The 26466-nt window shown below is 33.1% G+C and overlaps 1 protein-coding gene across 1 annotated transcript; it reads left to right on the forward strand.

Moving 5' to 3' along the window:
• The first annotated feature begins 11610 nt into the window (after positions 1–11610).
• LOC131060472 (GTP-binding nuclear protein Ran1A) lies at positions 11611–16531 on the forward strand. Its single transcript, XM_057993713.2, has 7 exons — positions 11611–11870; positions 12596–12662; positions 12810–12866; positions 14342–14459; positions 14650–14739; positions 15761–15940; positions 16098–16531. Exons 1-7 carry the CDS (start codon positions 11868–11870, stop codon positions 16243–16245), a joined length of 663 nt encoding a protein of 220 aa, XP_057849696.1. The 5' UTR covers positions 11611–11867; the 3' UTR covers positions 16246–16531.
• The last annotated feature ends 9935 nt before the right edge of the window (positions 16532–26466 follow it).

The following is a 26466-nucleotide window of genomic DNA, read 5'->3' on the forward strand; positions in this document are numbered from 1 at the left end:
AGAATGTCTACCGAGTGAAGTTTAGTATTTACCAAGTTGCAACTGAGTAATAACAGAATGCATTGAATGAATAAAAGCATTATTTAATGAAGGAAGCTGATGAGCTGGCTATGATTAAATGATTGGTATGTCGTGAATGAAGTTTGTTAAAGAATCTATGGCAAAGGATAATTGGCTAGAAGATCTATATCTCAGATTGAACTGCAATACCCTAACACAAGTTCCAAGAAATATATGCAAGTCCCAAGGCGGGGTAAAACGTTTTCAGGTCTAAGGATACATTGAACCTGGTCAAAGTTTGAAGATCTGATGGCTATGATTGATCATGGGAAATGTGATCAAGGAGATTAAGCGGTTGGCGAATTGTTTATAAATAGGAAATTGTTGATAAACAATGTATGCGGGCAAGTGTATGCATAGGGATGCTACATAGTGATTACCGAGCACAGAAGCTTGAAGATCTGTTTTGAATAACAAAGTATAGAGCCTAGTAGATGGACTAGATTAGTTCTATGTCTATATTGTATTGAGAAAATAAGAATCTGCTTTAGCATTTTAGATGTGAAATTGTAGATAGATTTTATTACTGTTATTTTGTGAAGTGATAGAAAATCTCTTAACCAAGTGGACTTAACAGTCTTATTTGTAAAACCCTCTAGCAAGGTGACATTCTGATTGAGTGTTTGAAATCATTTAACAAGGTCACTTCTAACAAGGTGAAGATCCTAACAGATCTAAGGGAAATCCCTTAACTAGGTCACATCTAGCAATGTGTTTGTAATCTTTAATAGGATTTTCTTTTAACCGAGCATACTCTAGAAGAGTATATTTCTTAGTGCATCCGAAATCCCACAGTGGTTTTTCCCTATTTGGGTTTCCACGTTAAATCTGGTGTTATGAGTGTTATGATGTTTATATGCTTTTGAGTTTGCTTATTTAGCAGTTTTGGTTATATTACTGAAGTATATGTTACCGAGGTTGAATTTGATGTTTTTATGGAAGATTAAGTTTGTATGATTCACCCCCCCCATCTCATCTTATTAGCTTGGCATCTGTACTTATCTTTAAGTATCAGAACTATCAATTGGTATCAGAGCTTTGGACTCCGGAAGAAAAAGTTTAAAGGTACTTGAGGAAAAGATCCAAAGATGTATAAGAGGGATGCACTGAAGCTGAACAAGTCAAGTTTCTCTACATGGCAGAAAATGATGAAGTTGCACCTATCAGGAGTTGGAGAATATGTTGTATATTATCTGGAGAATGATTTCATCACACCGAGCACCTATCCATTAACAATGGAAGAGATAAAGGCAAAGCAAAAACATATCCAAGCAATGATTGACATAACATCTGCATTGACTGATTCAGAGTTTAATGATCTAGAAGGCTGCAATGATGCAAAGGCAATGTGGGACAAGCTCATATTTGTGTATGGAGGAGATGAACATGTTCAAAGAGCAAAAGTGGATAGTCTAAAAGGACAACTTGAATCTATGAGGATGAATGAAGGTGAGAACATAACCTAGTACAGTACAAGACTCAAGGAGCAGGTGGAACTATTGAAGAAAATGATATAACAAGTAAGTTGTTAAGAACCCTTCTACCTGCTTATGCAATCCGAGTCTTTGCAATCAATGAATTGAGGTCTGTACCAAATATGCCAGTTTCTTTAGATGCTACTATTGGTAAGCTACATGCATTTGAGTTAAGTAACTTTGATAACAATGGATCATCGGTAAATAAAGTTGAATCTACATTTAGTTCTTTTCATCTTGATGAATCTAATGATTACAATGATAGAATGAGTAAGTACACTAAAGGGGATCATAGTGGAGCAAGTGAAAGATTTCGCAAGAACATGGAGGAAGTACACAAACTGTATGAGGAAATTAGAAAGCAAGAAGAGTTTGAAGCACTATTAGCTAGGTTACCAAGAGGCAAAGGTAAGTATAAAGGAAAACTACCTTTGAAATGTTTCAATTGTGATAAGATAGGACATATGGCTTCTAACTGTCCTGACAAATATTCTACTGAAAAGAGAGATTACCGAGATGATAGACAGAAAGATAATCATTACAGAGGACACCAAGACTTCAGAAGAAGAGATAGAAAGTCATGCTTAATATCCAATGATGATAAATCAGATGAAACTGATACAGAGGAAGTAGTTTATGTGGCTATCAAAGATGGATCAGATGAAGAAAGGTATGAAGAAAAAGCCCTAATATCTCACATAAATACTAATGATTCTTGGATCATAGATAGTGGATGCTCACATCACATGACAGGTGATAAACACAAGTTTGTTATGTTAGAAAACTATGATGGAGGCTATGTAAGATTTGGTAATGATGAACCATGTCCGGTAAGAGGTAAAGGATCTATAATACTTCTTGACAATGCAAGATGCAATGATGTTTATTGGGTTGAAGGTTTGAAATACATTTTGTTGAGTGTAGCACAGCTAAACAATACAGGTTACCGAATAGAATTTCAGAAAGGAATTGTCAAAGTTCATGACAAACATGGAAAGTTAGCTGCTACCGGGACACAAACAAAAGGTAACACATTTCACCTTGACTCAACTCGGAATAAATTTTTGTATGCAAAGATAGATGATACCTAGTTATGGCATAAAAGGTTTTGTCATGTAAATTTTGATAATCTGATCAAAATAAGCAAGAAGCACCGAGTAAGAGGTCTACCGAGTCTTGAAAAACCTGTGAATGCTATGTGTCGAGGATGCCAGATGGGTAAAATGACAAGATCAAGCTTTACAAGTCTTACACTTCTAAGGGAACTTTAGATCTTGTGCACACCGATCTTTGTGGTCCTATGAAAGTTCAAAGTTATTATGGTGATAAATATTTCATATTATTTGTGGATGATTACTCAAGGATGATGTCAGTAATGTTTTTAAAACAAAAATTAGAAGCTTTTCAAATGTTTAAATGGTACAAGGCAAGAGTTGAAAATAAAACAGGAAGACAATTGAAATGTCTTAGATCAGATAGAGGAGGAGAGTTCACATCTGATGAGTTCAACTTATTCTGCAATGATCATGGTATAAAAAGACAAGTCTCTATACTGAGAACTCCACAACAAAATGGAATTGCTGAGAGAAGAAACAGATCTATTGTGGATTGTGCCAGAACCCTGATGATTGAAAAGAAAGTGCCACAAACATTTTGGAGAGAAGCAATAAGCACAATAGTTTACACCCTAAACCGATTACAACTGAAGAAAGGTACTTTGAAGACACCATATGAAATCTAGTATGACAAGAAACCTAATGTAAGTTATTTTAAAATCTTTGGAAGTAGATGCTATGTACACAAGGATGATAGAAATGGCAAGTTTGATCAGAAAAGTGAAGAAGGAACATTTCTTGGTTATTCTTCTAGAAGTAAAGCATTTAAATGTCTGATCAAATCATCTAACAAAATAGTAGAAAGTGCAAATGTGAAAATTGATGAATTTGCAGAAAGAAATGATGAAGGAAATTCCAAGGAACCAGAAGATTATGATGAATTTGTCTATGTTCAACCAACAAGTCCTACCGAGAAAACTATAGAAGGAAATGAAGAGAATATCCAGTTATCGAGTGATGAAGAAGATCATACAGAGCCTACCGAGCCTATATTAGCCAAATATGTCAGAAGACATCATGCACCAAGTCAGATTATAGGAGATAAGGATGATCCAGTGATGACAAGGAACAAATTGAGACAGAACACATGTCTGATATCTGAATTTGAACTGAGAATAGTGAAAGAGGCATTTAACAGTGAAGATTGGATAAATGCTATGACAGAAGAGATTGATCAAATCAAGAAGAATGACACATGGACACTGGTCCTAAGACCGAAGAACAAAAATGTAATCAGTACAAAATGGATTTTCAGAAACAAGCTAAATGAAAAAGGAGAGGTCATTCGAAATAAAGAAAGACTAGTTTGCAAAGGTTATGCCCAAGAAGAAGGAATTGATTATGGTGAGACTTTTGCACCTGTAGCAAGACTTGAAGGAGTAAGAACATTGTTGGTATATGCTACTTACAAGAATTTCAAGGTATATCAAATGGATGTCAAATCTGCATTTCTGAATGGAGTATTAGAAGAAGAAGTTTTTATTGAACAACCTGAAGGATTTGTTGAAGACAATAAAAAAGATCAGGTATGTAAATTGAATAAAGCTTTAAATGGTCTGAAACAAGCACCTAGAGCATGGTATGAAAGATTGCACTCTTATTTAATCAAGATTAGTTTTATAAGAACAAGTGAAAACAACAATATTTACATGAAGAATGATGAAAATGGAATACTGATCTCAACAATATTTGTTGATGATATTATATTTTGTGGGAATGACTCTCTATGTAAGAACTTTGGAAATGAAATGAGCAAAGAATTTGAGATGTCATTAATCGGTGAGATAAAGTATTTTATAGGTTTACAGATACTGCAAATGAAAGATGAGATTTTCATTACTCAATCCAAGTACATAAAGGAAATCTTGAAGAAATTTGGAATGGAGGATTCAAAACCAGTAAGTACTCCTATGACTACCAACTGTAAACTATCAAAGAATGATGAATCTGCATCTGTTGATGAGACACTTTACCGATCTATGATTGAAAAGTTGCAATATGTTGTTCACAACAGGCCAGACATAGCACATGCAGTAGGTATAGTTGCAAGATTCTCTGTAGATCCTAAGGAAACACACATGATAGCAATCAAGAGAATTTTCAAATACTTAAAAGGCACTGAGGATTATGGCTTAGTATATCAGAAAAGAAATGATTTTTGATTTAAAAGTTTATACTGATGCTGATTGGGCAGGCAACATTGATGATAGAAAAAGAACAAGTGGAGGAGTTTTCTTTTTAGGAGAAAGACTAGTGAGTTGGCTTAGCAAGAAACAAGGATGTGTTTCACAGTCAATAGCAGAAGCTGAATACGTTGCTGCAGCATTGAATTGTACCAACATAGCATGGATCAAACAACTGTTGGAAGGTATAAATGAGAAAGTTACCGAGCCAGTAACTATATTCTGTGACAATACTAGTGCCATTAACATTTCAAAGAATCCTGTTATGCACTCTAAGACAAAGCACATCTCTATCAAATATCATTATCTTAGAGAAGAAGCTCAAGAGAAGAAAGTGGTGTTGGAATATGTTAGTACAAAGGAACAAATAGCAGATATCTTCACCAAGCCACTACCAAGGGACGCTTTTGAGTATCTTAAAAGTAAGTTAGGGGTCCTACCCCTATCTTCTACTCATTGACTAAGTTCGGTGAAAGCATCAATTCAATGACTCTACAGAATATCTTTTAGGAGTTGATGCTGATTTACACACTTTAAGATGTTTTCTAAAGGTGTATAGGAAACAATACAGGAAACAATACAGGAAATAATACAGGGAACAGGAATTGAAGACAAAATGCTCTGATCGAGACTAAGTTGACACATAATAGTAGGAAATCACTTCATACAGGAAGAAATTATGTTTTAGTTCTTTACTTTTTGGCATTGTTGTCAAAGGGGGAGAAGACAGAAGAGAAGAGGAGAAGACTAATGTATGGGGGAGAATTCTGATGACAGGGGGAGAGCATTTCAAAATCTCACAACAATCTGAATCAATTAGGTCAAATCAATTGGTTTTGCCATCAATGCCAAAGGGGGAGATTGTTGGCATTTGGCATTATAACAGACAAGGAGAGATTGTTGGCATTTCAATAAGGATATTGAGAAGGTTGTTGATGATTATGGATAAAACTGATTAAGGATGTTTACTGTCTTAATATTATTATTGTGTCATTGATGTCAAGAAATTGATTTTCTAATTCAGTATGATGTTGCCATATCTTGAGAAGTATGATTTGATGAGTATAAAGATGTCGGTAAAAGACACAGAAAGAATATGATGGATAAGGGAAGAAATAAGTTATTCAATGAGCAACTATTATCGGGTTAGACAATGATGAGATCATGATGATTAGATTGTTTTGATATCCTACATATGTTATTAATTGAAATGTTAATACTATACTATGTTACTCAACAAAGAACCTAGTTGGTAAACCCTAAGGAACCTAGTCGGTAAACCCTAAGGTTATCGCTATCGGTTAATGAAGGCAGAATGTCTACTGAGTGAAGTTTAGTATTTACCAAGTTGCAACTGAGTAATAATAGAATGCATTGAATGAATAAAAGCATTATTTAATGAAGGAAGTTGATGAGCTGGCTATGATTAAATGATTGGTATGTCGTGAATGAATTTTGTTAAAGAATCTATGGCAAAGGATAATCGGCTGGAAGATCTACAGCTTAGATTGAACCACAATACCCTAGCACAAGTTCCAAGAAATATATGCAAGTTCCAAGGCGGGGTAAAACATTTTCAGATCTAAGGATACATTGAACCTGGTCAAAGTTTGAAGATCTGATGGCTATGATTGATCATGGGAAATGTGATCAAGGAGATTAAGCGGTTGGCGAATTGTTTATAAATAGGGAACTATTGATAAACAATGTATGCGAGCAAGTGTATGCACAGGGATGCTACATAGTGATTACCGAGCATAGAAGCTTGAAGATCTGTTTTGAATAACAGAGTATAGAGCCCAGCAGATGGACTAGATTAGCTCTATGTCTATATTGTATTAAGCAAATAAGAATCTGCTTTAGCATTTTAGATGAGAAGTTGCAAATAGATTTTATTACTGTTATTTTGTGAAGTGAAAGAAAATCTCTTAACCGAGTGGACTTAATAGTCTTATTTGTAAAACCCTCTAGCAAGGTGACATTCCGATTGAGTGTTTGAAATCCTTTAACAAGGTCACTTCTAACAAGGTGAAGATCCTAACAGATCTAAGGGAAATCCCTTAACTAGGTCACATCTAGCAATGTGTTTGTAATCTTTAACAGGATTTGCTTTTAACCGAGCATACTCTAGAAGAGTATTTTTCTTAGTGGGTCCGAAATCCCACAGTGGTTTTTCCCTATTTGGGTTTCCACGTTAAATCTGGTGTTATGAATGTTATGATGTTTATATGCTTTTGAGTTTGCATGTTTAGCAGTTTTGGTTATATTACTGAAGTATATGTTACCGAGGTTGAATCTGATGTTTTTATGGAAGATTAAGTTTGTATGATTCACCCCCCCATCTCATCTTATTAGCTTGGCATCTGTACTTATCTTTAAGTATTAGAACTATCAAACTATACCTTCACCTCCAAAGAGATCCCCCAAGGGAGATCAATGTCCCCTATGCTATTGAATATATTTGCGCAAGAGGGATTTGACTTGATCCCCTAGAATGTCATAGTCTTACATGCTCTTTAATTTTATTAACTAATGTCTTCATATTAATTTATTATTCTTTATTATATAGTCATGATTATGTTGCAACTTGAAGTCCTCATTAGTGTTCCATATGTTGATTTCTTATCACATCACAAGGATCCTTCACATCATGATTTTTATATAAAAATAATTGCTAAATTATGAGCTAGCAACATTATACCATGTGTCCATAGTGTAGATTCATACTCACTAGTTCATGCACTATTGTGCTATTCCCAAGTTGAGTTGATTACTTAAGATTGGTCCATTAATGCGTAGTGTATGCTTCATGAAATAATAATAGATGATTGGTTAGCTTGTGGTAGGTCGATATATCCTATTGTATTTTGTAGATCCTTCAAATTATGTTTTGGAAGGTGGACCCCACTTTCATACACATGATGTGTGATGGATTTACATTTCCTACATGTATGTTGATTTTGTTTCCAACTCAATAATATCTTTATGTGGTGGTGGACAAGTGTCAAATTCGTATTGCATCATGTAAATCCTTCAAATCATAGTTCTTTTTTGAATTATTTTGTTAAAAATGTGACCTAGTGATATTAAGTGCCTTGAAGTTAAGTGTGTACTTGTTGGTTCCAAGAATGTTGTGTTGTCCTCGTGCCAAGTTAGCAATTAATGATTCGATTGTTAATGCTTATATATGCACTTCATAGACTAAATATAAAACTCTAGTTAGCTTGGTATAGTTGGTAACATTCCATTGCATTGCTTAGATCCTTCACATTGTGGTTTTGAATATGGACCCCACTTTAATTTTTTCAATGTGTAATGGCTTTGTCTCTTATGGGAGGAAATGTTAATGTGGTTTATTTCTAGTAGTATTATATGTGGTGGTAGAAAAATAACTTTTTTTTAATGCATTGTAGAGGTCATTCACATTACAATTTTGAATATGGGTCTCAATTTTATATATGCAATGCACAACGAAAATAAAAGGTAAAATATTATTATATGCAATCGTTTAGTTGTCAATACACATGGAAGAATGTTATGATATTATTGGGTCATATGACAGTCACCCAATAAATACAGTTCTCCTATTGGTAAATGTATACAACATATCTCTCTAGTGGTACTAGGTGTTAAAGTAAGAGCATATATTTGATGTCATTACTCTCTTTAAAAAGTTCCAAATAGGGTGCCACAGGAACACTAACATGTCACACTAATCCTACATAGCTAGAACACCATTAGTAATCCACTAAGGTCCTCCAATTGTTCAATACAAAATTTATATCTAGAAGTAATCTTCATCACAAAGACATAGATTCACATGGAATAGTCGAAGAGGGAAACAACCCATACAACTATTAATGTAGTAGGGTCTTTATGAACTCTATTCTAGCATATCTCATAGTATTTTCCTTTGTAGATTATGCAAGAGGTTACCCATTTGATTGGTGATTAATCTTGTGACAAATGTTGCCCATCTATGTGGATGGTCTTTATAATCATTCTTATATAAGAGATAACAAATTCATTTGTAAAGAGATTGGAAAGAAAAAATCCTCTATACAATATATCACACTTATTTTGAAGAAACTAGTGTTTTAATGTTGTTTTTCCAGATTTTTATGATACTTTTTTTTGGTTGCTTTATATGAATGATGTTTTGATCGCATATTGTCTCTTTTTTATGTTTGCTTGTTCTTGAGGAGAAGTACACTTTCAAGGAAAGTGAAAAATGTTTTTTCTATACATTTGATATAGGATTTATTGTTTTGATTAGTGATTGCTACACTTTCAATGAGGGTGAAAAATCTTTCCATAAAGCAAGTAGGATTTGCAATTTTGGTAACATATTATTAATTATAATTTTTTATTCAAATTAAATTTGTAGATTCAAGTTATTACAAGGCAATAAAATTCAATATAATATAGTGGTACATGCTTAGAATTGTGCAAAATGTTGTTGTCAATGTAGAGACATGATAATACTTGGTGACTCTATATTTACCTAAATATACATTGGTTAGTTTATAAGAAACTCTCCCATCCCACTCATACTTAAGAACAAAAATAATTAAAAGAATAATTTCTTTTTCTTATTTATATTGTTCATGTCTGATAATTAAGAGTACAAGGGGTGTATATCAATGTATGACATTTTCCAGAATCCTTGCTATGTCTGCATGACATTTTATTTACTTTGATAAACCTATTTCATTCCATATATAGTCCAATGTGCATTAATAGGTCCTGTACAAACCTAAAACATAGGAAATATCTATATCTCTCTCATTTTTTTGTCATCCTCTTAATAGTTTTCATCATAGGAATTCATAGCTCCTCAAAATATCAAATATGGGTTACAGAACCAACATGATCAACTAACAATAGAAATTAGTAAAATAAAAGATAGGTTGACCTAATGACATGACTTTAGGGTTGCATAAAGTTAAAGTATTTACTATATACAAATCTAGTACATAATTTTATATATTTTATATGAGATGTTTCAATTTTACTTTACATATACTTACCCACTTCTAATGGTTGCTCATGCATGTAATGACAATGCATTTTTTTCTCAAATGTGGAAATGAAAACTTACATTAGATCAAGTTTATAAAAAAATTGCAGTAGTCAATCCGAGTATTACATATCTCTGAAACAATGCCAAACAATAGATCTTTTAAAGGCATCATTAGAAACATATATATTGATAAATCCCAAAAGAATGATTATTAATATAAAAAATGACCCATGAAACATTACAAATGAAGTCACAACCTTGATAACTAGATTCTATAACCATTTAGATAATTATGTAACGTTAAATTTTTATCATATACATTATAAGTTGCACACTTAATAATCCAGCATGAGAAGATATTATATCTCCCAATGCTTTCACTCATTCAAATATTTTTGAAAATCATTTTTTATAGTAAACATGTTAGCATATATTTAAAGTTTGAGCATTAGTAATTATCTTCTCATCTTAATGATAAATTATTGATTGTGATCCAAAAAAATAATAATTAAAACCAAAAATACTTTCAGTACTAACTTCATTAACTATTGAAAACTTATACACACTATTAATAAATAAATTATCTCAATTTTCAATTCAATTTATATATCATCTAAAAACATTATAAATCACTTTTCCTTTTCGACCACTAATACAAATTTTATATTATTGATGCCTGAAGTGTTTTTAAAATATCACTCATATTAAGTTTTATTCCCATCAGTTAAAATATGTGTAGCATAATTCCTTGTGTTGAAGGAGAGGTACAAGGGAGGATGGTAAAGTACAAAAGATCTGTAAAGCAAAGCATAGCATTAGGACAAATTGATCTATTGCTAAGTGAAAAGGGAACATTTTTACAGAAATCAACTCTTCACGCTGCACTTATTTTCTTTAGCCGCATTTTAAAACTTCAAAGTATTCTATAAATAATGGCTTGTATCAGCTACCATGAGTTAAAAGTGACAAACATGTCATATTTTCCTTTATCGAGTGTGATTTGTTAGCTTGAGAATATAAAACATGACTGGGAGGAGAGATGCTCAGAAGTCATTAAAAAGTTATGTAGCCATTAAAATTCTTTGTACGTGGGAATACTCAATATAGTGAATGATGAGAAGAAGAGATGCCTCTCTATTACATGTCCCACATAATTCCTTTTACTACCTCAAAGGATATATTTGCTAAGAAGATGCAGGATTATATCCTTTTTCAGTGTCCGAGCCCCTTTGAATAGAACAACCCATGAAGTGTAAATGGGTGATAAGTTTTTGAAAGAGTATGGATTTCTTTTGGGCTCTCATGGGTATATAATGTTACCCTTTTCGTGGGTATATGATGTTAGCTGACTATATTCCATCTTTTGAAGTGATGTGATGACTGAAACAAATGATACAGTCAAGGTGTAGAAAACCATTGCACATATGTCATATGTTTGATGCAGCAATAATATAAAATCTGTGGCTCCATGGAAAGGTAAAGCAGCTTGGTTTGACATAGAACATTCCTTTCATATTTGAGAGAATATGTTCTGCACACCATTTCAAAAAAGAGAAGCAAAGAACATGATTACTGCACAATTCTCATACACCATGTCTTATGCTCTTATTCCTCTGACCTCAGCCCACCTCACTTCCTTTTAATCTTTGAGAGATATGCATCATATACTCCTTGCATTAAAAAATCATTGCTTTCGGCACTTGTTTTTTGTTTTATAATTTAAGATCCCTCTTAGCGTTGCTACAACGCACTGTGTCACTTCATGAATTATAATGTGGGCGAGCCCTTCATAATCATTTCTAAGCCCTGATAAGGTGGTATATCTTATAATTTTACACGTGTCGACCATGCACGCTTGAAGATATGCTTTTTCAATATTCTTTCTTGCCTCTCTCTACTACTAATTTGGGGTGAGCTCTCTGCTTTCAGTGTATGCAAGCAACGCAATACACTGCATCTGACCCTCTTTAACTCTATTCCCTAGAGACATAAGGGAAATTGGAAAACAGAAATGGTAAGCCTTGAAATTCAAATGACTTTATAGTCTTTCGAAGTTGATTCAGTTGTATTAATCAGATACATGTTGATTACACTTCCATTGCATTACTAGATTGTTGTGCAGGCGTGTTTTAAGATCTTCATATTTTGAACTGAAAAGAACATGATATGGAAATCCCAAGTCTTTCCTAGCATATGTTTACTTGGTTTTATTTCATCAGTTCTTGGGTCAACAGGGCTATACACAAATCCATAACTCGCCAATTGCCATGGCATGGCTGTTATATCTGCTGTCAATTTCTTCCTCCATAGTTTAAGCACAGTTTTCATGTAGATGCTTCTGGGACTTTAAAACAGGATTTTTTAATATCTTTTAACTGGAAAATTTATATCAAGTTAAAGATAGATATAACATAATTACAGGGATTGTTTTTAGTAAAATAATGTTTATGTAAAACCATTTAAATAGAGAAAAAACTGTAAAATGCAGAAATATTTTATGTTAAATATAAAATTGTTCAAAAGTCAAACACCCAATAATAATTTTATATTTTATTCATATATAAATTATATAAAAATAGTAAATTTATTCTTCTACCTCTTAACTATCAAAGAATAATCCTAAACTAATCATCTGGGAATAGCATTGAAGTCCGTGCCTCAAGAATTTATTTACCATATTTGTGTACCACAGAGCTACATATTTTATGCCTAATATATCTGACCAGTTTTTGTATCCAGGCTTATGCAGTTCAAAATTTAGAATGCCCCAACTTCAAGCTTGTAATTGTTGGAGACGGAGGCACAGGTGATAATAATAAGTTTTTAACCTGCAAAATTGTGCAAGAGCCTTGTCTATTGTTGATATATTATGATTTTATATAATGATTCCTTCAATACTCAGAATGTTGTAAGCAATCAATAGCCTGACAGTTTTATTCACCGCGCCTTGTAGGAAAGACCACCTTTGTCAAGAGACACCTGACTGGAGAATTTGAGAAGAAATATGAACGTAAGATAAATCTTAAACCCCACACTTGAATATTTTATTGTTATAATTGAAGAATTCGATCAGCTGATATGTTTATGAGCATCAGTGAAACTTTATAGTAATCTTTAACCACCGCTTCTAATGCTATTGATATATGGAAGAGATCATAAATTATGAACACACGTATATCTGATATGTTCTCTAACATTTTTTGGTAATATGAAGTCCATGACAATAGTTAAATACTAATGAAGTTGTTAGAAATAATAATTACAAGATTGCTACTCTGATATCAGATTTTAAGGAAAAATAAAAAATTTGGAGATCACCAAAAGAGACAGCTCTTCATATCAAACTCAGAGAATAGATTATCTATTTAAATCAAAGATAGCTTGTACAAATTGTTTACAAACAAAACATTCTACAACCAATTTCGCTTGCTGCTGTCCATGCCCTCTCTCTGGAACTGCTAGGTGTATTGACCTTTTTAGAACTACTGCTGTTGCTCTGTTCTTTTCTGTAGTTGCTGCTGTGTTTCGACTCTTTGATTTTCTCATGCAGACACTTCTCTATTCTTCTTTTTTGTTTTACCCTTTTATGTTTTCACCTGCTAAGAATTAATTTCTATCCAAAGAATTTTGCTGTTCAAGAATTGATTCAAATCTACGCGCCAGAAATTGAGCCGCCAAACATAATAAAGTCTGGTAGATGTTGTAGGATGGGACGTCTTTAGATCCAAAAGATCTTAGGCAAGAGTGAAAGACATGCCAAAAAAATTATTTCTCCGACTTTTCAACAGAGTTTAGACCATCTGCTTGTATCTTCTCTATTCTTCCTTCTTGTATTCTGCTCTTTTGGGTTTTCACCTACCAACTATTAATTTCCATAAAAAAGATCTGCTAAAAAAATGACTCAAATCTAAATTGTAGTAATTAGGCCTCCAAAAATAAATGAAGTTTGGTCACTGGTAGTGGTGTAGAGTGTCTTTGGATCCAAGAGATCTTGGGCAAGAATGAAAGACATGTCAAAAAATTATCTCTGACTGGAAATTACGTATTTCCAACAGAGATAACTTCTTTTGCTTGTATCCTGGGTTGTCTAGGTTCGTGGATTTCTTAGAGGAAAATAATCTTAAGTAATTTAAAGCCAAACTGTAATATAGGCTTATATTCATCCTTTCCTGTGGTTTAGATTCTTGCAGATTATTACCCTTTTTTGTTCAGTAGATTCATCTTGTGTGGGAAGGTTGTGTAGTCTTAAATGGATTTTCTTGCTGCAGTATATCTGTCTTTAGTGAGTATGCCTAATATGGAAGTTAACACCAAATTTACTTAATGATTCAATCATTGTCTGATGAATGTCTTATTCCAAACAACCTTTTGATTATTGACCACCGCTTTGATTAGGTTTCTAGGGTTTAGCAAACCCCTCTGACCTCATTGTGAGTAAATATTTGTGTAATATTTTATTTTACTTTATTTATCTCCTTCCTGCAGCTACAATTGGCGTAGAGGTGCATCCACTGGACTTCTTCACAAACTGTGGGAGAATCAGATTTTATTGCTGGGATACAGCTGGACAAGAAAAGTTTGGCGGGCTCAGAGATGGATATTAGTAAGCTGAAGATCTTTTGATTATGCATTCTTCCATTTAAAGTGTACTTTAACTTCAAGATGGTTTGATCTTTTATTCTTTTGGTTATACTATCTTCTTTATAAAATATATTTAGATTGATGCTTTTGGCTTCTTTTCTTTAAATAATTTCCTTAATCCTGAGACGAAACTTTCATAACCATATTTACAGCATTCATGGCCAATGTGCAATTATCATGTTTGATGTCACTGCCCGCCTAACTTACAAAAATGTTCCTACTTGGCACCGAGACATTTGCAGGTAGGAGAAAGTCTGGTCCTCATTGTTATTGATTTTGGTTTGTTTTGCTATTAACTTATTAATCTTAAAATTGGAATGTAGATTGGGTATTATTATTTTGGTTTGTCAATGATAATTGTTTTTAATCTAAAATCTGCATGGAGGCAGGCACTCACTATGAAAAAGAGTAAGCTCAATCAAAGTTTGTGACTTTCTTGCTACTCAAATTCAATTTTCGTAGTTTGTGGATGATTTATTATTTTGAAATCATTTAAATATTTCCTATCAAAAGCATAGCACCAACTCTAAAAACTGAAGATCTAAAAAGATGTTTCACAAATTGGGGTGCAAGAATCTTGGTATTGAAGGGATCTGGTCAATTATTTTACAACTATACTAAGAAATTTAGTGGTTTTTAGAAAACGTAAAACTAAGTTAGGGGTCTTATGGAGCAGGGAAAAATTAAGTTAGGGATCTTATGGAGCAGGGGAATATTTTTTTATGCTAAGGATAAAAATAAAATCTTTCCTAAGAAAATAGGAGCTCTTACTTTTTAAGCCAGTATCTTTGGGGGTGGCTAAAAGATTCCCTCAAACGCTATCACTTGTCATTTATCTATAATTTTTTAAATTCCTTTCAATAATTTTTTAGATTTAACTATACAGTTGTAAATTTAGTATACCTTTTTGCCAAAAAAGAATAATTAAAAAATAAAAATTAAAAATTATTAAAAATTCCATGAGACTCATGCTTATAAAAGCTCCTAAAATTCTCAATGACACCTCTTGAGATATTTTAGAAAGCCCTCCTCCATGAGGCTGGAGCCTAAGCATTGCAAACAGGATAGCAAAAGACAAGTATCCATGAAAAAAATCCACTCACAAGGATAAGGTTGAGCAATCAGTTTCCTATCGAAGTGGTTAAAAAGATTGGACTCATTTCCCTTCTACTTGAATTAAGATGTATTCTTTTTATCTCATTATTCCTGCTCATTTTATGTGCAGAGCTGAGCAACTCTGTTTCGCTGTGTGTATCCTGACAGGGTTTGCGAGAACATTCCTATTGTCTTGTGTGGGAACAAAGTTGATATGAAAAACAGACAGGTCAAGGCTAAGCAGGTTACTTTCCACAGGAAAAAGAATCTCCAGTACTATGAGATCTCAGCCAAAAGCAATTACAACTTTGAAAAGCCATTTCTATATCTTGCAAAGAAACTTTCAGGGTAAGTCGGAATTTTTTCATGAAAGGTTACAGCAATTAGGTTCTTTTTGCAATAATATGGAAGTAAAGTAATTAGGTTCTTTTTTTTCAATAATCTGGAAGTAAAGTATGAATACTTAACTTTTCTTTCATCTTATGAATTTATATTTCCCCTGCAGTGATCCAAACCTTCACTTTGTGGCTTCTCCTGCATTGAAGCCTCCAGAAGTTGAAATTGATTTTTCACAACAGCAGCGCATCGAGGAAGAAATACGGAAAGTTGCAGACCAACCTTTGCCAGATGATGAGGATGACTTTTTTTATTGAGTGTGATTGGGATTGAGCTGCAAAGTCATCCAAATTTTAAGATGCAAGTTTTGGGAAATGGATTAGTACCTCTAAAATTTTCAGCGTAGTTGGCCTAAGACTTAAATGCAGAAAATGGGAAACTCCATATCTACAGTTTAGATTTAATTATTATTCTGTTATGCCATTAATCTTTTGTTTGATATCTTCTGATAGTTTGATCTTCTGATCTCTTGAGTCCAGTCTTTCATGTCTTACCATGCTGTATAAGCTGCCTGTTGGCTTAATAAGAATACCACTTTAAATACTCGGAGAGCTTTGTCTGAAAAATATCTTTAACCATCCCCACTTTGTCTTGTTTGATCTTCTTAATTTGTTCCATTAATGTTGTTGAATTCGAAGAGTATAATTTGATATTTTCAAGTTATAATGATTGATAAAGCATAATTAGATTTTAATTTATCTACAAAGGAAATTTTTTATATTACATACCAACCTATTAAAATCAAAATACATAGTACAACTAGTAAGATGAATCTAATACTGGTTCAGAAATATGCATGTCAGAAAGGAATTTGCAGAATCACAGAACATGAACACAATCAAATATTTATTTTGAACGAAGCAATTGATTCATAAACACTACAAATTTTCAAATAGTTCAACATTAGATGCTTTGCTTCCTCACTCAGGTGCACTACAAAAATATCAACACCACCACAACTCGTAAGGAGTAGCAGGGAGCTTTCCAGGCTGACCTGGAGAATGCGCTGAAACTCTCGATGGTGTCCTTCGAGGGGATTTTTTTCCGCTCTTCATATTCTGTCATATGGATGCCTCTTGACCGAAATTGCTTGTATACTACATTGATCTTGGCTTTGATCATCCTCTCTGATATCAATTTTCACTAAATGATTGCAGGGCATAAATTTAGGTTATCAAGTTTCATAAATGATCGTAGAGCTTAATGCATACATCACTTTTGGATTTGGCCTGCAACGGGAATTTCATAAATGTGGAGCCCTTCGGAAGGTCATCTGATCTCGGGAAGTGGAGCACCTCCAGATTTTGGAAATATTTAACCAAAATTAAGGTCAATATGGGCAAGTTTTGGGTAGATTCTCAATTTTTTTTAAGGAGTAGTTTGTAGAGTTCGTGGTCCATGCAACTGGCAACTGCTTAAAGTAATTTTGTACAGTTGGTGGTCCATGTAACTGTTTATTTTAAGGAGTCATTCATTTTGATTTTATTTCTAAGTAATTTGTAGAGTTCGTGGTCCATGTAACTGTTTATTTTAAGGAGTCATTCATTTTGATTTTACTCTTAATAAGAAAATCTGGTGGTAAATGAAAGTCATTGTCTACTCAACACCCAAACTTTACTATTGATCGTGTTTTTTAAATAATTAAAAATTAAAATATAACAAGTTGTTTTTATTAATTAATTTTTAAACACGATCAATGATAAAATTTGGGTGTTGGATAGTCGTTGCCTAAATGAAAGAGGTAGCAAATAAAAGGGAAATAAATTTATGAAGACATTTGGATTTTTTTCAATAAACAGTTCAAACTAAAAGAGGCATAAAAAATTATTCAATCAAAGAAAGAGATACAAAGCTAGAAGGGACACAAGCTTAGCAGAGAAAAAATTACACAACCCTGTCAATATCTACTAAAGTGTCCAACACATGAGACATTTTTGAAGATAACTACCCCATATCCACTATATTCCAACCCTACCTATGATCAGATGTCCATTTGGCCAAACAATCAACAATTCCATTCTACTCCCTAGGAATATGACAAAATGTATACAGACTCCAAGGAATTGCACAACCAAAGAATCTGCCTAATCACCACAGCTAAATGTCAACATCTAACCGACACTCATTCAACAAAGTCACCACCACTTGAAAATCTAACTCACAAATAATTTGATTCTAACTGAGAACACAACTACGCTCCAACGCATGCAAAATGGCAAGAGCCTCCATGAGATTATTGGTATGGAACTTATAAACAGAGAAAATAAACTGAATATCTCCAGAGCTCTCACGACCAACCCCACCAATACTAGCATGGCCAGGGTTCCCCCGTGATGAACCATCAGTGTTAAGTTTCAAGACTCCTCGAAGAGGAAGGGATCAACGACCGGCCCTATTAACTCTCCGCAAAGTATGGCATCATCTATTTCTCATGATTTACCCATCATACTGCCCCCCAAAAGAAGGAACATCCCCTCGAAGAGAAAAATTGAACCGATTACAAACATCAACAATCCCCAGGATCCACACCCCCAACAAAGTCACACTTTGCCAAGATAATCTCCCAGATAGAATGAATAATTCTCCACCACAAATGTTGAACAAACATCCTAGCCTCTTGAAAAATCCTACGATTCCTTTCCAACCAAATATGCCAAATAATAAAAGAGGGACCAATAGCCCAAGCAACCTAGAGAAAAGAAGTCTTAATAGAAGGCTTGCCCAAGCGGGCCCAAAATTCAACCAAAGAAAAAACATGCTAGCAGGTCTAATGCCATCATGACAATATGAGGTATCTTCCTTGGTTAAGTTCCAATTAATCACAATTGCCTTTGTTTCCTTCCATGCATTTCTAGAATTAATTTCTTTTGAATTTTCTCCATTTTCTAGATCATATTTTGGGTAATTTGGAAGAGGAATAAAATTCGATAGGATTATTTTGGCAAGAAGCCTTGAGGAGTTGGAACTTACTAGCCTAGTTGAGCAATGCATCTTTCCTTCAACCTAGCTATTTCTAAATTCTTTCCTCAATACCATACCAATAGATAGTGTCCAATATTGAGGAGTTGGAACTTACTAGCCTAGTTGAGCAATGTGTCTTTCCTTCAAGCTAACTATTTCTAAATTCTTTCCTTGATACCATACCAATACCTATAGGGTCCAATATTTTTAATGGAAAGAGGAATCTCCAAGTAGGAAGCAAGCAAGTCATCTCTAGTACATCCCAATACTTCAATAATCTTGTTTTGGAGATCTTGTCTAGTGTTCAAGAAGTTTGAACACACTTTTCTCACAATTCTTATGCTAATCATAAGTGAACACACTTCTCTCATAATTTTTATGCTAACTAGAAGCGAACACACTTTTCTCATAATTTTTATGCTAACTAGAAGCTATAACATATTGATTTAGCACTTATTTCCAAGTCCTTATATAACATACAACACGTCTTTCGTCCTTGCACCCAAAAGAGAAAAAGCCTAAAAAATGATGGCATCGTTAACAAACTGTAACAAACCACTAGTGAGATGAGGGTTTTAGGGAAGAGGCAAATTTGAATCCAATCAAATCAAACTCTTGATATTTCTCCCAAGAACTTCAGACACCATATTGAATAAATAAGGAGGAAGGGGGTCACCTTGTCTTAACCCTTTCTGACTATTAAATAAAACATTAAGGATGCTATTGAAAATTATAAATAATTTTGGAGTGGTGACATATTCTTGGATCAAATGAAGCATTTTCTTCCTAAAGCCACACTTCCTTATTTGTAAAATCAATACTTCCTGAAGGCATCAAGAAAAAATTCCCCAGAAAGTCTATCATAATCCTTAGAAATATAAATTATAACAAATGTACCCTATTTCTTTCTTTTGTCAATTGAGTGGAGGGTCTCATAGGTGGTGAGAATCACATCCAAGATTCTAGCTAGGAACAAACCCATTTTAATTCCAATTTTGAAAGGTCATTTTATGGAGGGGATTTGTTTTTAAAGATGAGGAGCTTGAAAAAGACCTTGTAAATAATATTACAAAGGCTAATATGTCTAAAATAGTTAAGAAATACACCGTCATTTCTTAAGAATAAGGAAAATAAAAGCATTATTAAGTTTAACATTTTTTTTAATTTAAAGCCTCCATTTAAAGCAATAGTGACATTGCCACCCACAATCTTCCAAATGTCCTAGAAAAGGGGGTGGAAAATCCATAAGGTCATAAGGTCATAAGGTCCAAGTGCTTTAAAAGCCTCAAAATAAAAGGTGAAAAATATTATCTTTGTTAAAGACCACATTTTTCATGCATTCATTATCTTCCTCAAACAAGATAGAAGGAATAACCTCCAAATATTTCTCAAATTGAAAAGGAGAATCTTATGGACACTTTTTTAACAAATTTTCAATGAACATAGTTCTTTATGCATGCAATCTCTTCCTTTGAGGTGACCATTGCTCCACCCATGTCCTTCAACTTTGTAATTATGTATCTTCTTTGATGTTTAAGAGTTGAATGGTGAAAATTATTGATGTTTTTATCACGCGTTTATAACCATTGAATTTTAGATTTCTACTTCCAAAAGATTTCCTCACATCCTAATATTTAAATTGAAAAATTATAAGGATCACCTCTTGGGAAAATATTACAATACCTTTAACAATAGTCATGTCCAAACCTCTTTTGAATCAATGGAGTTAATGCATAGTTGACCTTATGAGGAATTTTTGAGTTCCTTTTCTTAATGGATCAGTTTATGCTATTGCATTTATTAATGATCATACTAGAATCGATAATAGAACTGAATTCATAAATAAATAATTTTACAATCTTTGTGTTTCGTGAGGGATAGAGAGAAAACCAAATTCTCCATATTCTTTTTAACAAAATGATGTAGCTAAAAGAAAAAAACTAAACTATCACATAAATGGTTAGATCTATCATATAATCATCAAAAACATCTAATTTTGCACCTAATTTTTTTATGAAAAAAAATGAACATTATTTATATTCTAAATGCAATACCATCAAAAGAATCAAAACTTTTTACACCCTTATAAATGTGATCAAAATTGTCACCCAATGTTTCTCACCTTAAGATTTTTAGAAGTCTTCGCATTCTAAAAAAACAAAACTTGATTAAACCTCATTTCAATTTATTTTTTAGGTTATGGGGGACAAACTAAAGGTCTATTATGCTCCTTCAAAATGACATATCATTCTAAGTCAAAATGTTCACTTCTTAGAATCTGCTTTATCCTAATCACACCTCATTGTAGATATTATTGAATCTCCCACTTCAAAAAGAAGATGATAACAATATTAATAAAAAAATAATCATTTTAATCCTTCTTATTCTCATTTCAAAATACCTTGATGGGATCAATTTTTCACCTAAGGCTCTAGTTTGCAAACTACATTTCTTCCAAAAAATACTAGAATTCAACTCAACACACCTACATAACTTTAATGTCCTTGCATAACAAGTGTCGAAAATTAATGAAAATTGGAAAAGATTCTATCCAATCATACTTTAATGGTCCTTATTAAAAAAAAACTTGGAAGCTTATTCATATTCCTTCCGAAAACAAAATATAATTGATTGTCATTGGTTCTATAAAATTAATTATAAGTATCAAAAATAAATTGACATTAATGTAAAACTAGATTAGTCACTAAAAGTTTTTCTCAGCAACATGACATTAATTATGATAAAATTTTGATCCAATAGAAAAAATAAGTACTATTTACATGCTTCTTGTTTTAGTTACTCAAAATGATTGTAAAATCCATCAAATTGATGTTAAAATTCATTTCCTAAATGACAATATTCAAGAAAAAGAATTGTATTTCTCTACTTAAAAGTTTTATTAAACCAACAAAAGAAATCTATATTGTAACTTAAAAAAAAAACTCTTTATGAATTTACATAAGCTCCTCAAACTTAGTATAGTAAAAAAAAAAATTCTTATAGAATCTTAGATTCTTTAATTGTACTTTTGACAATGATCTCATTGTCAAATTTGAAAATGATCAATTATCATCATTATATTATGTATAGATGATTTACTCATGACCAACAATTTTGAATCCCTAATCCATAAATATATAAATTAATTAAATCAAACCTTTAAAATGACATATTTTGGCATCATATATTATTATCTAGGTATGTCTCATCTTTCCATTGATAAATGACAAAGAAAATAGATATAAAATCTTCTTAGTAGATTCAACATATTTGACTATAAAACTATTGCTATTCTAGTAAATGTTGGTATTAAGCTTAAATCTAAATCCTCATGTGCAATATTTAACCATGATTTACATTAGCAACTAATTGGAGGTATTATATATCTTACCATATGATGACCAAGAATTGTATACAAGTAGGCGTTGCATCACAAGTAATTCAAAGGCCTTATATCTAACATTAAAAAATGGAAAATTTTGTATTCTAAAATATATCAAGGGAATCATTAATTTTGTTTTCTATTATCATAAAAATGTTTATCTATATGGATATTATGCTACTGATTTTTCTTCACACTATTGATAGAAAATCTAATTTAGATTGTGTATTAAAATTGGAACATGTAAGATAACATAGAGTTATAAAAATAATTAAAAGGTATATATATGAAAATGGAGATCAAATGGGGTCGTGTTTTTTTAAATCAATTAAAAAATCTTAGATTAGAAATTGAAGATATTCATGTTCAACATCTACATCTGAAGATGTATCAAGGACAATATTTGTAGTGCTCAAAATCTAGTTTCACAAAAATAATTTTATTTCAAAATGGTGGAGCATAGAAAGTTCTCCTATTTTTATAAGAAAAATATAACATATAAGATCATGTTATGCTCCCCCTAAAATATCAATTATTAATATTTTTTACAAATCGCTTTGGTCTAAATTAGATAACATAATGTAGTTTGTGCTTAAATATCTACTAATTTTTAAATATATATATATAAATTTTCAAAGTGAACACATCTTAAAAATGAAAAGTTGAGCATGCTCCCCCTTATTTTTTTAAGTCAATCAAAAGTCAAAATTTAATTACACTAAAATACTATACATAAGCTTTTGAAAAAAAGAAAGACAGTAAAAAACAATACATGGTTAGAGGGGTAAGAGAGAGCTTGACATTATTGTGGCATATTGTAGATCAACATCAATAGATGTGCAAATCTGATGGAGAATACACTTAATATTGTTTTTCTATATTTTTCAAAAAATACGTTAACATGGAAATCCAACCCCAAGGGTTTAAAAAATCCAAGGCAAGTTATAGTGTGATCTTTTTATAGTGTTCTTGTGCTATAACACACGGGTGTTATAATTTGCTTATGTTATAACATGAACACATTTGTTTTGCATAAAAAATTAGAAAATGGTCAAAAAAATCTTTTTATTTCAAAATAATCACAAGTTGTAGAGTCCACATTGAATTTTCTAATCATTGTGATACTTTTTGACATATATGTGTAGATTTACATACTAAAGGTTTTATGAGAGTAATAAAAGTTTAACCTAGATCGATACTTGAGATTTCAAACATTTTATGTGAAAGAGTAGATGGACAATTATTTTATAAAAAACCCTGTTTGGAAGAAACACGTGATAGTTGCAATGGTTTGTAACATGAAGAATACAAATGTAATTGGAAATGAACTTGTAAGATTGGAAAATATAAGTTGACATATATTCTAAAAGATGATAAAAAACAAAAAAAAAGGTGTGAATTAGTGAATCAAACCAAGATATCAATTTATATCTATTTTTTATAGAATATGTAAGACTATGCAAGACATATGTATAGACACCTAAAAAATTTCATACCTAACCACATTTGAATTTATTGTGTCTTAACCAATATTTAAATAAATAAATAAAAATTAATCTAATTTTGACTAAAAGAGAGGTAAAAAATTATTAAATCAAAGAAAGAGAAACAATACAAGAAGGGTCACACGCTTATCAGAGAAAAAATTACACAACTCTGTCAATCTCCACTAAGAGGTCCAACAAATGAGACATATCCGGAGATAATTACCCCCTATCCACTATATTCCAACCCTACTCGTGATCAGAAGCTCATTTGGCCAAACAATTTGCAACATTATTCCACTCCCTAGGAATGTGACTAAAAATCACAGATTCCAAGGAGTTGCACAACCAAAGAAACTGCCTAGTCACCACAACCAAGTGCCAACTAACCTCGTCTAACCGTTGCTCATTTAACAAAGTCACCACCACTTGAGAATTGGACTCACAAATCATTTGTTTCCAGCCAAGAACACAACTACGCTCCACCATATACAAGATGACAAGAGCCTCCATTAAATCATTAGTATGAACACCCTTATAAATCGAAAAAACAAATTGGATATCTCCATAGCTATCTCAACCACATCCCAACCAACACCACCAATACCAGCATAACCAGGGTTCCCCTGAGAGGAACCATTAGTGTTGAGTTTCAAAACTCCCCGAGGAGGGGAGGACCAACGACCCTCCCTATTAAACCTCCACAAATGACGATGACATATTTCTCATTATTTACATCCCAGGAGAAGGAACACCTCCCTGAGGTGAAAATTTGAACTAATTACAAATATCAAACTCCCCAGGATCCACACCCCCACCAAAGTCACACTTTTCCAAGACAGTCTCATGAAGAGAATGAATAATTCTCCACAACAAATGTCGAACAACCATCCAAGCATTATGAAAAATCCTATGATTCCTTTCCAACCAAATGTGCCAAATAATGAAAGAGGGACCAATAGCCCAAGAAACCCTGAGAAAAGAAGTCTTAACAATAGGCTTACCCAAGCCGACCCAGAATTCAACCAAAGAGGAGACATTCCAGCAGGCCTGGTTCCAAAGTCCCCACCAGAAGTGCCAAATTGCCTTAGAGAAAGAGCACTGAAAGAAGAGATGAGAAACATTTTCCTCACTATTACAACATAGACCATACATAGAGGGACCTTGAAAACCCCATTTGCACAAATTATCCCAGGTAAGACAATGATTTTGGATTACCAACCACAAAAAAAAGTTATATTTAGGCCGAGACAACTTACTCCACACATGCTTCCACCAAGGAACTTCCACTCCTCCAAAAAAAATGAATAAGTTCCAGGTAACCAACAACAATAGAGTATTTGCCAGAAGAAGCATTGCCCCAAGCTAGAACATCATGCCCTACCAAGGAATTACACTCTCACAAAGCAATAATCTGAGCCAACTCTTTACAGGCCCCCTCAGATCCACTTGGTGGCCATTCACGGGGATCCTTTCAAATATAACCATTAACCAACCCTAAGTTCCAAACAGTCTTGTAATGCTCTACCTTATCCCAACTTGCGATAGAAAAAATATCACAAAGAGGTTGGAGGTGCGAATACATAGAAAGAATAGGAGGATGGCCATCCCAAGAATCCAACCAAAAAAGAGCTTCAAAGCCCTTATTGCATATCCAAAATAAGCCTCTCTTAACAAGTTGAGCCCCAATTTTCAAAGTATTCAAAATCAGAGAACTCCTTCCTTTCAAACAATCACGAGGAACATCCAGAAAGTTAACTCCTCTAAGGTACTTATGCGTGAGAATGCGAGCCCAAAGCTGATTTTGACAGGTACACCAACACTAATATAATTTGGCAGCAAGAGCTACACATTCAAAATAGCAGAATGAAGGCCAAGGCCTCCCTCCTTCCTTGTCTTACACACTGATTCCCACTTAACAAGGCTCCATTTACAATTATGCAAATTGCCACTCCAAAGGAATTGGCATGAGAGAGCATCAAATTCCTTGAGAAAATACACAAGGGCCAATAGAACAAAGCACTTATAAATAAGAGGAGCCTAAATCACAGATTGAAGAGAATCACCCTAGCAGCAGTAGACAACCGTCTATGAGTCTAGCGATTAACCTTCCGACGCAGCTTATCCAACAATTCTTGTCAGCACAGTTTAGGAAGCCTACCAATAGAGAGAGGGATACCTAGGTAGACCAAGGGTAAAGAACCAATTTGAAATAGTTTAAAACATTAGCAATCCTACTCTGAATAGCCTTTGGAGTATTGAAAAAATAGATGGAAGATTTATGCTCATTGACTTTCTGACTTGAAGCAACCAGATAAATATCTAAAGTCTATTTGAAAGATTCAACTTCTTGAAGACAGAGCAATATCATCCACAAATTGAAGATGAGAAAGAATGGGCAACCCATGACCCCAACTCTATCCCTAAATCAAGCCATGAGAAACTTGAGACATAATAAATCTGCCCAAGCCCTCTGCCATAAGAATGAACAAATAGGGAGAAAGAGGATCCCTTTGATGAAGACCCCTGGAAGCTCAAAACAACACAGATGGATCACCATTGAAATTAACAGGGAAGGAAGAAGAAATAACACAACTCATCGTCTAGTTGACCCACTCTAGCTTAAAACCAAATGTTGGGAAAATGGTGTC

Source organism: Cryptomeria japonica, chromosome 3, assembly GCF_030272615.1.
Source record: "Cryptomeria japonica chromosome 3, Sugi_1.0, whole genome shotgun sequence".
In the NCBI taxonomy this organism is placed as follows: Eukaryota; Viridiplantae; Streptophyta; class Pinopsida; order Cupressales; family Cupressaceae; genus Cryptomeria; species Cryptomeria japonica.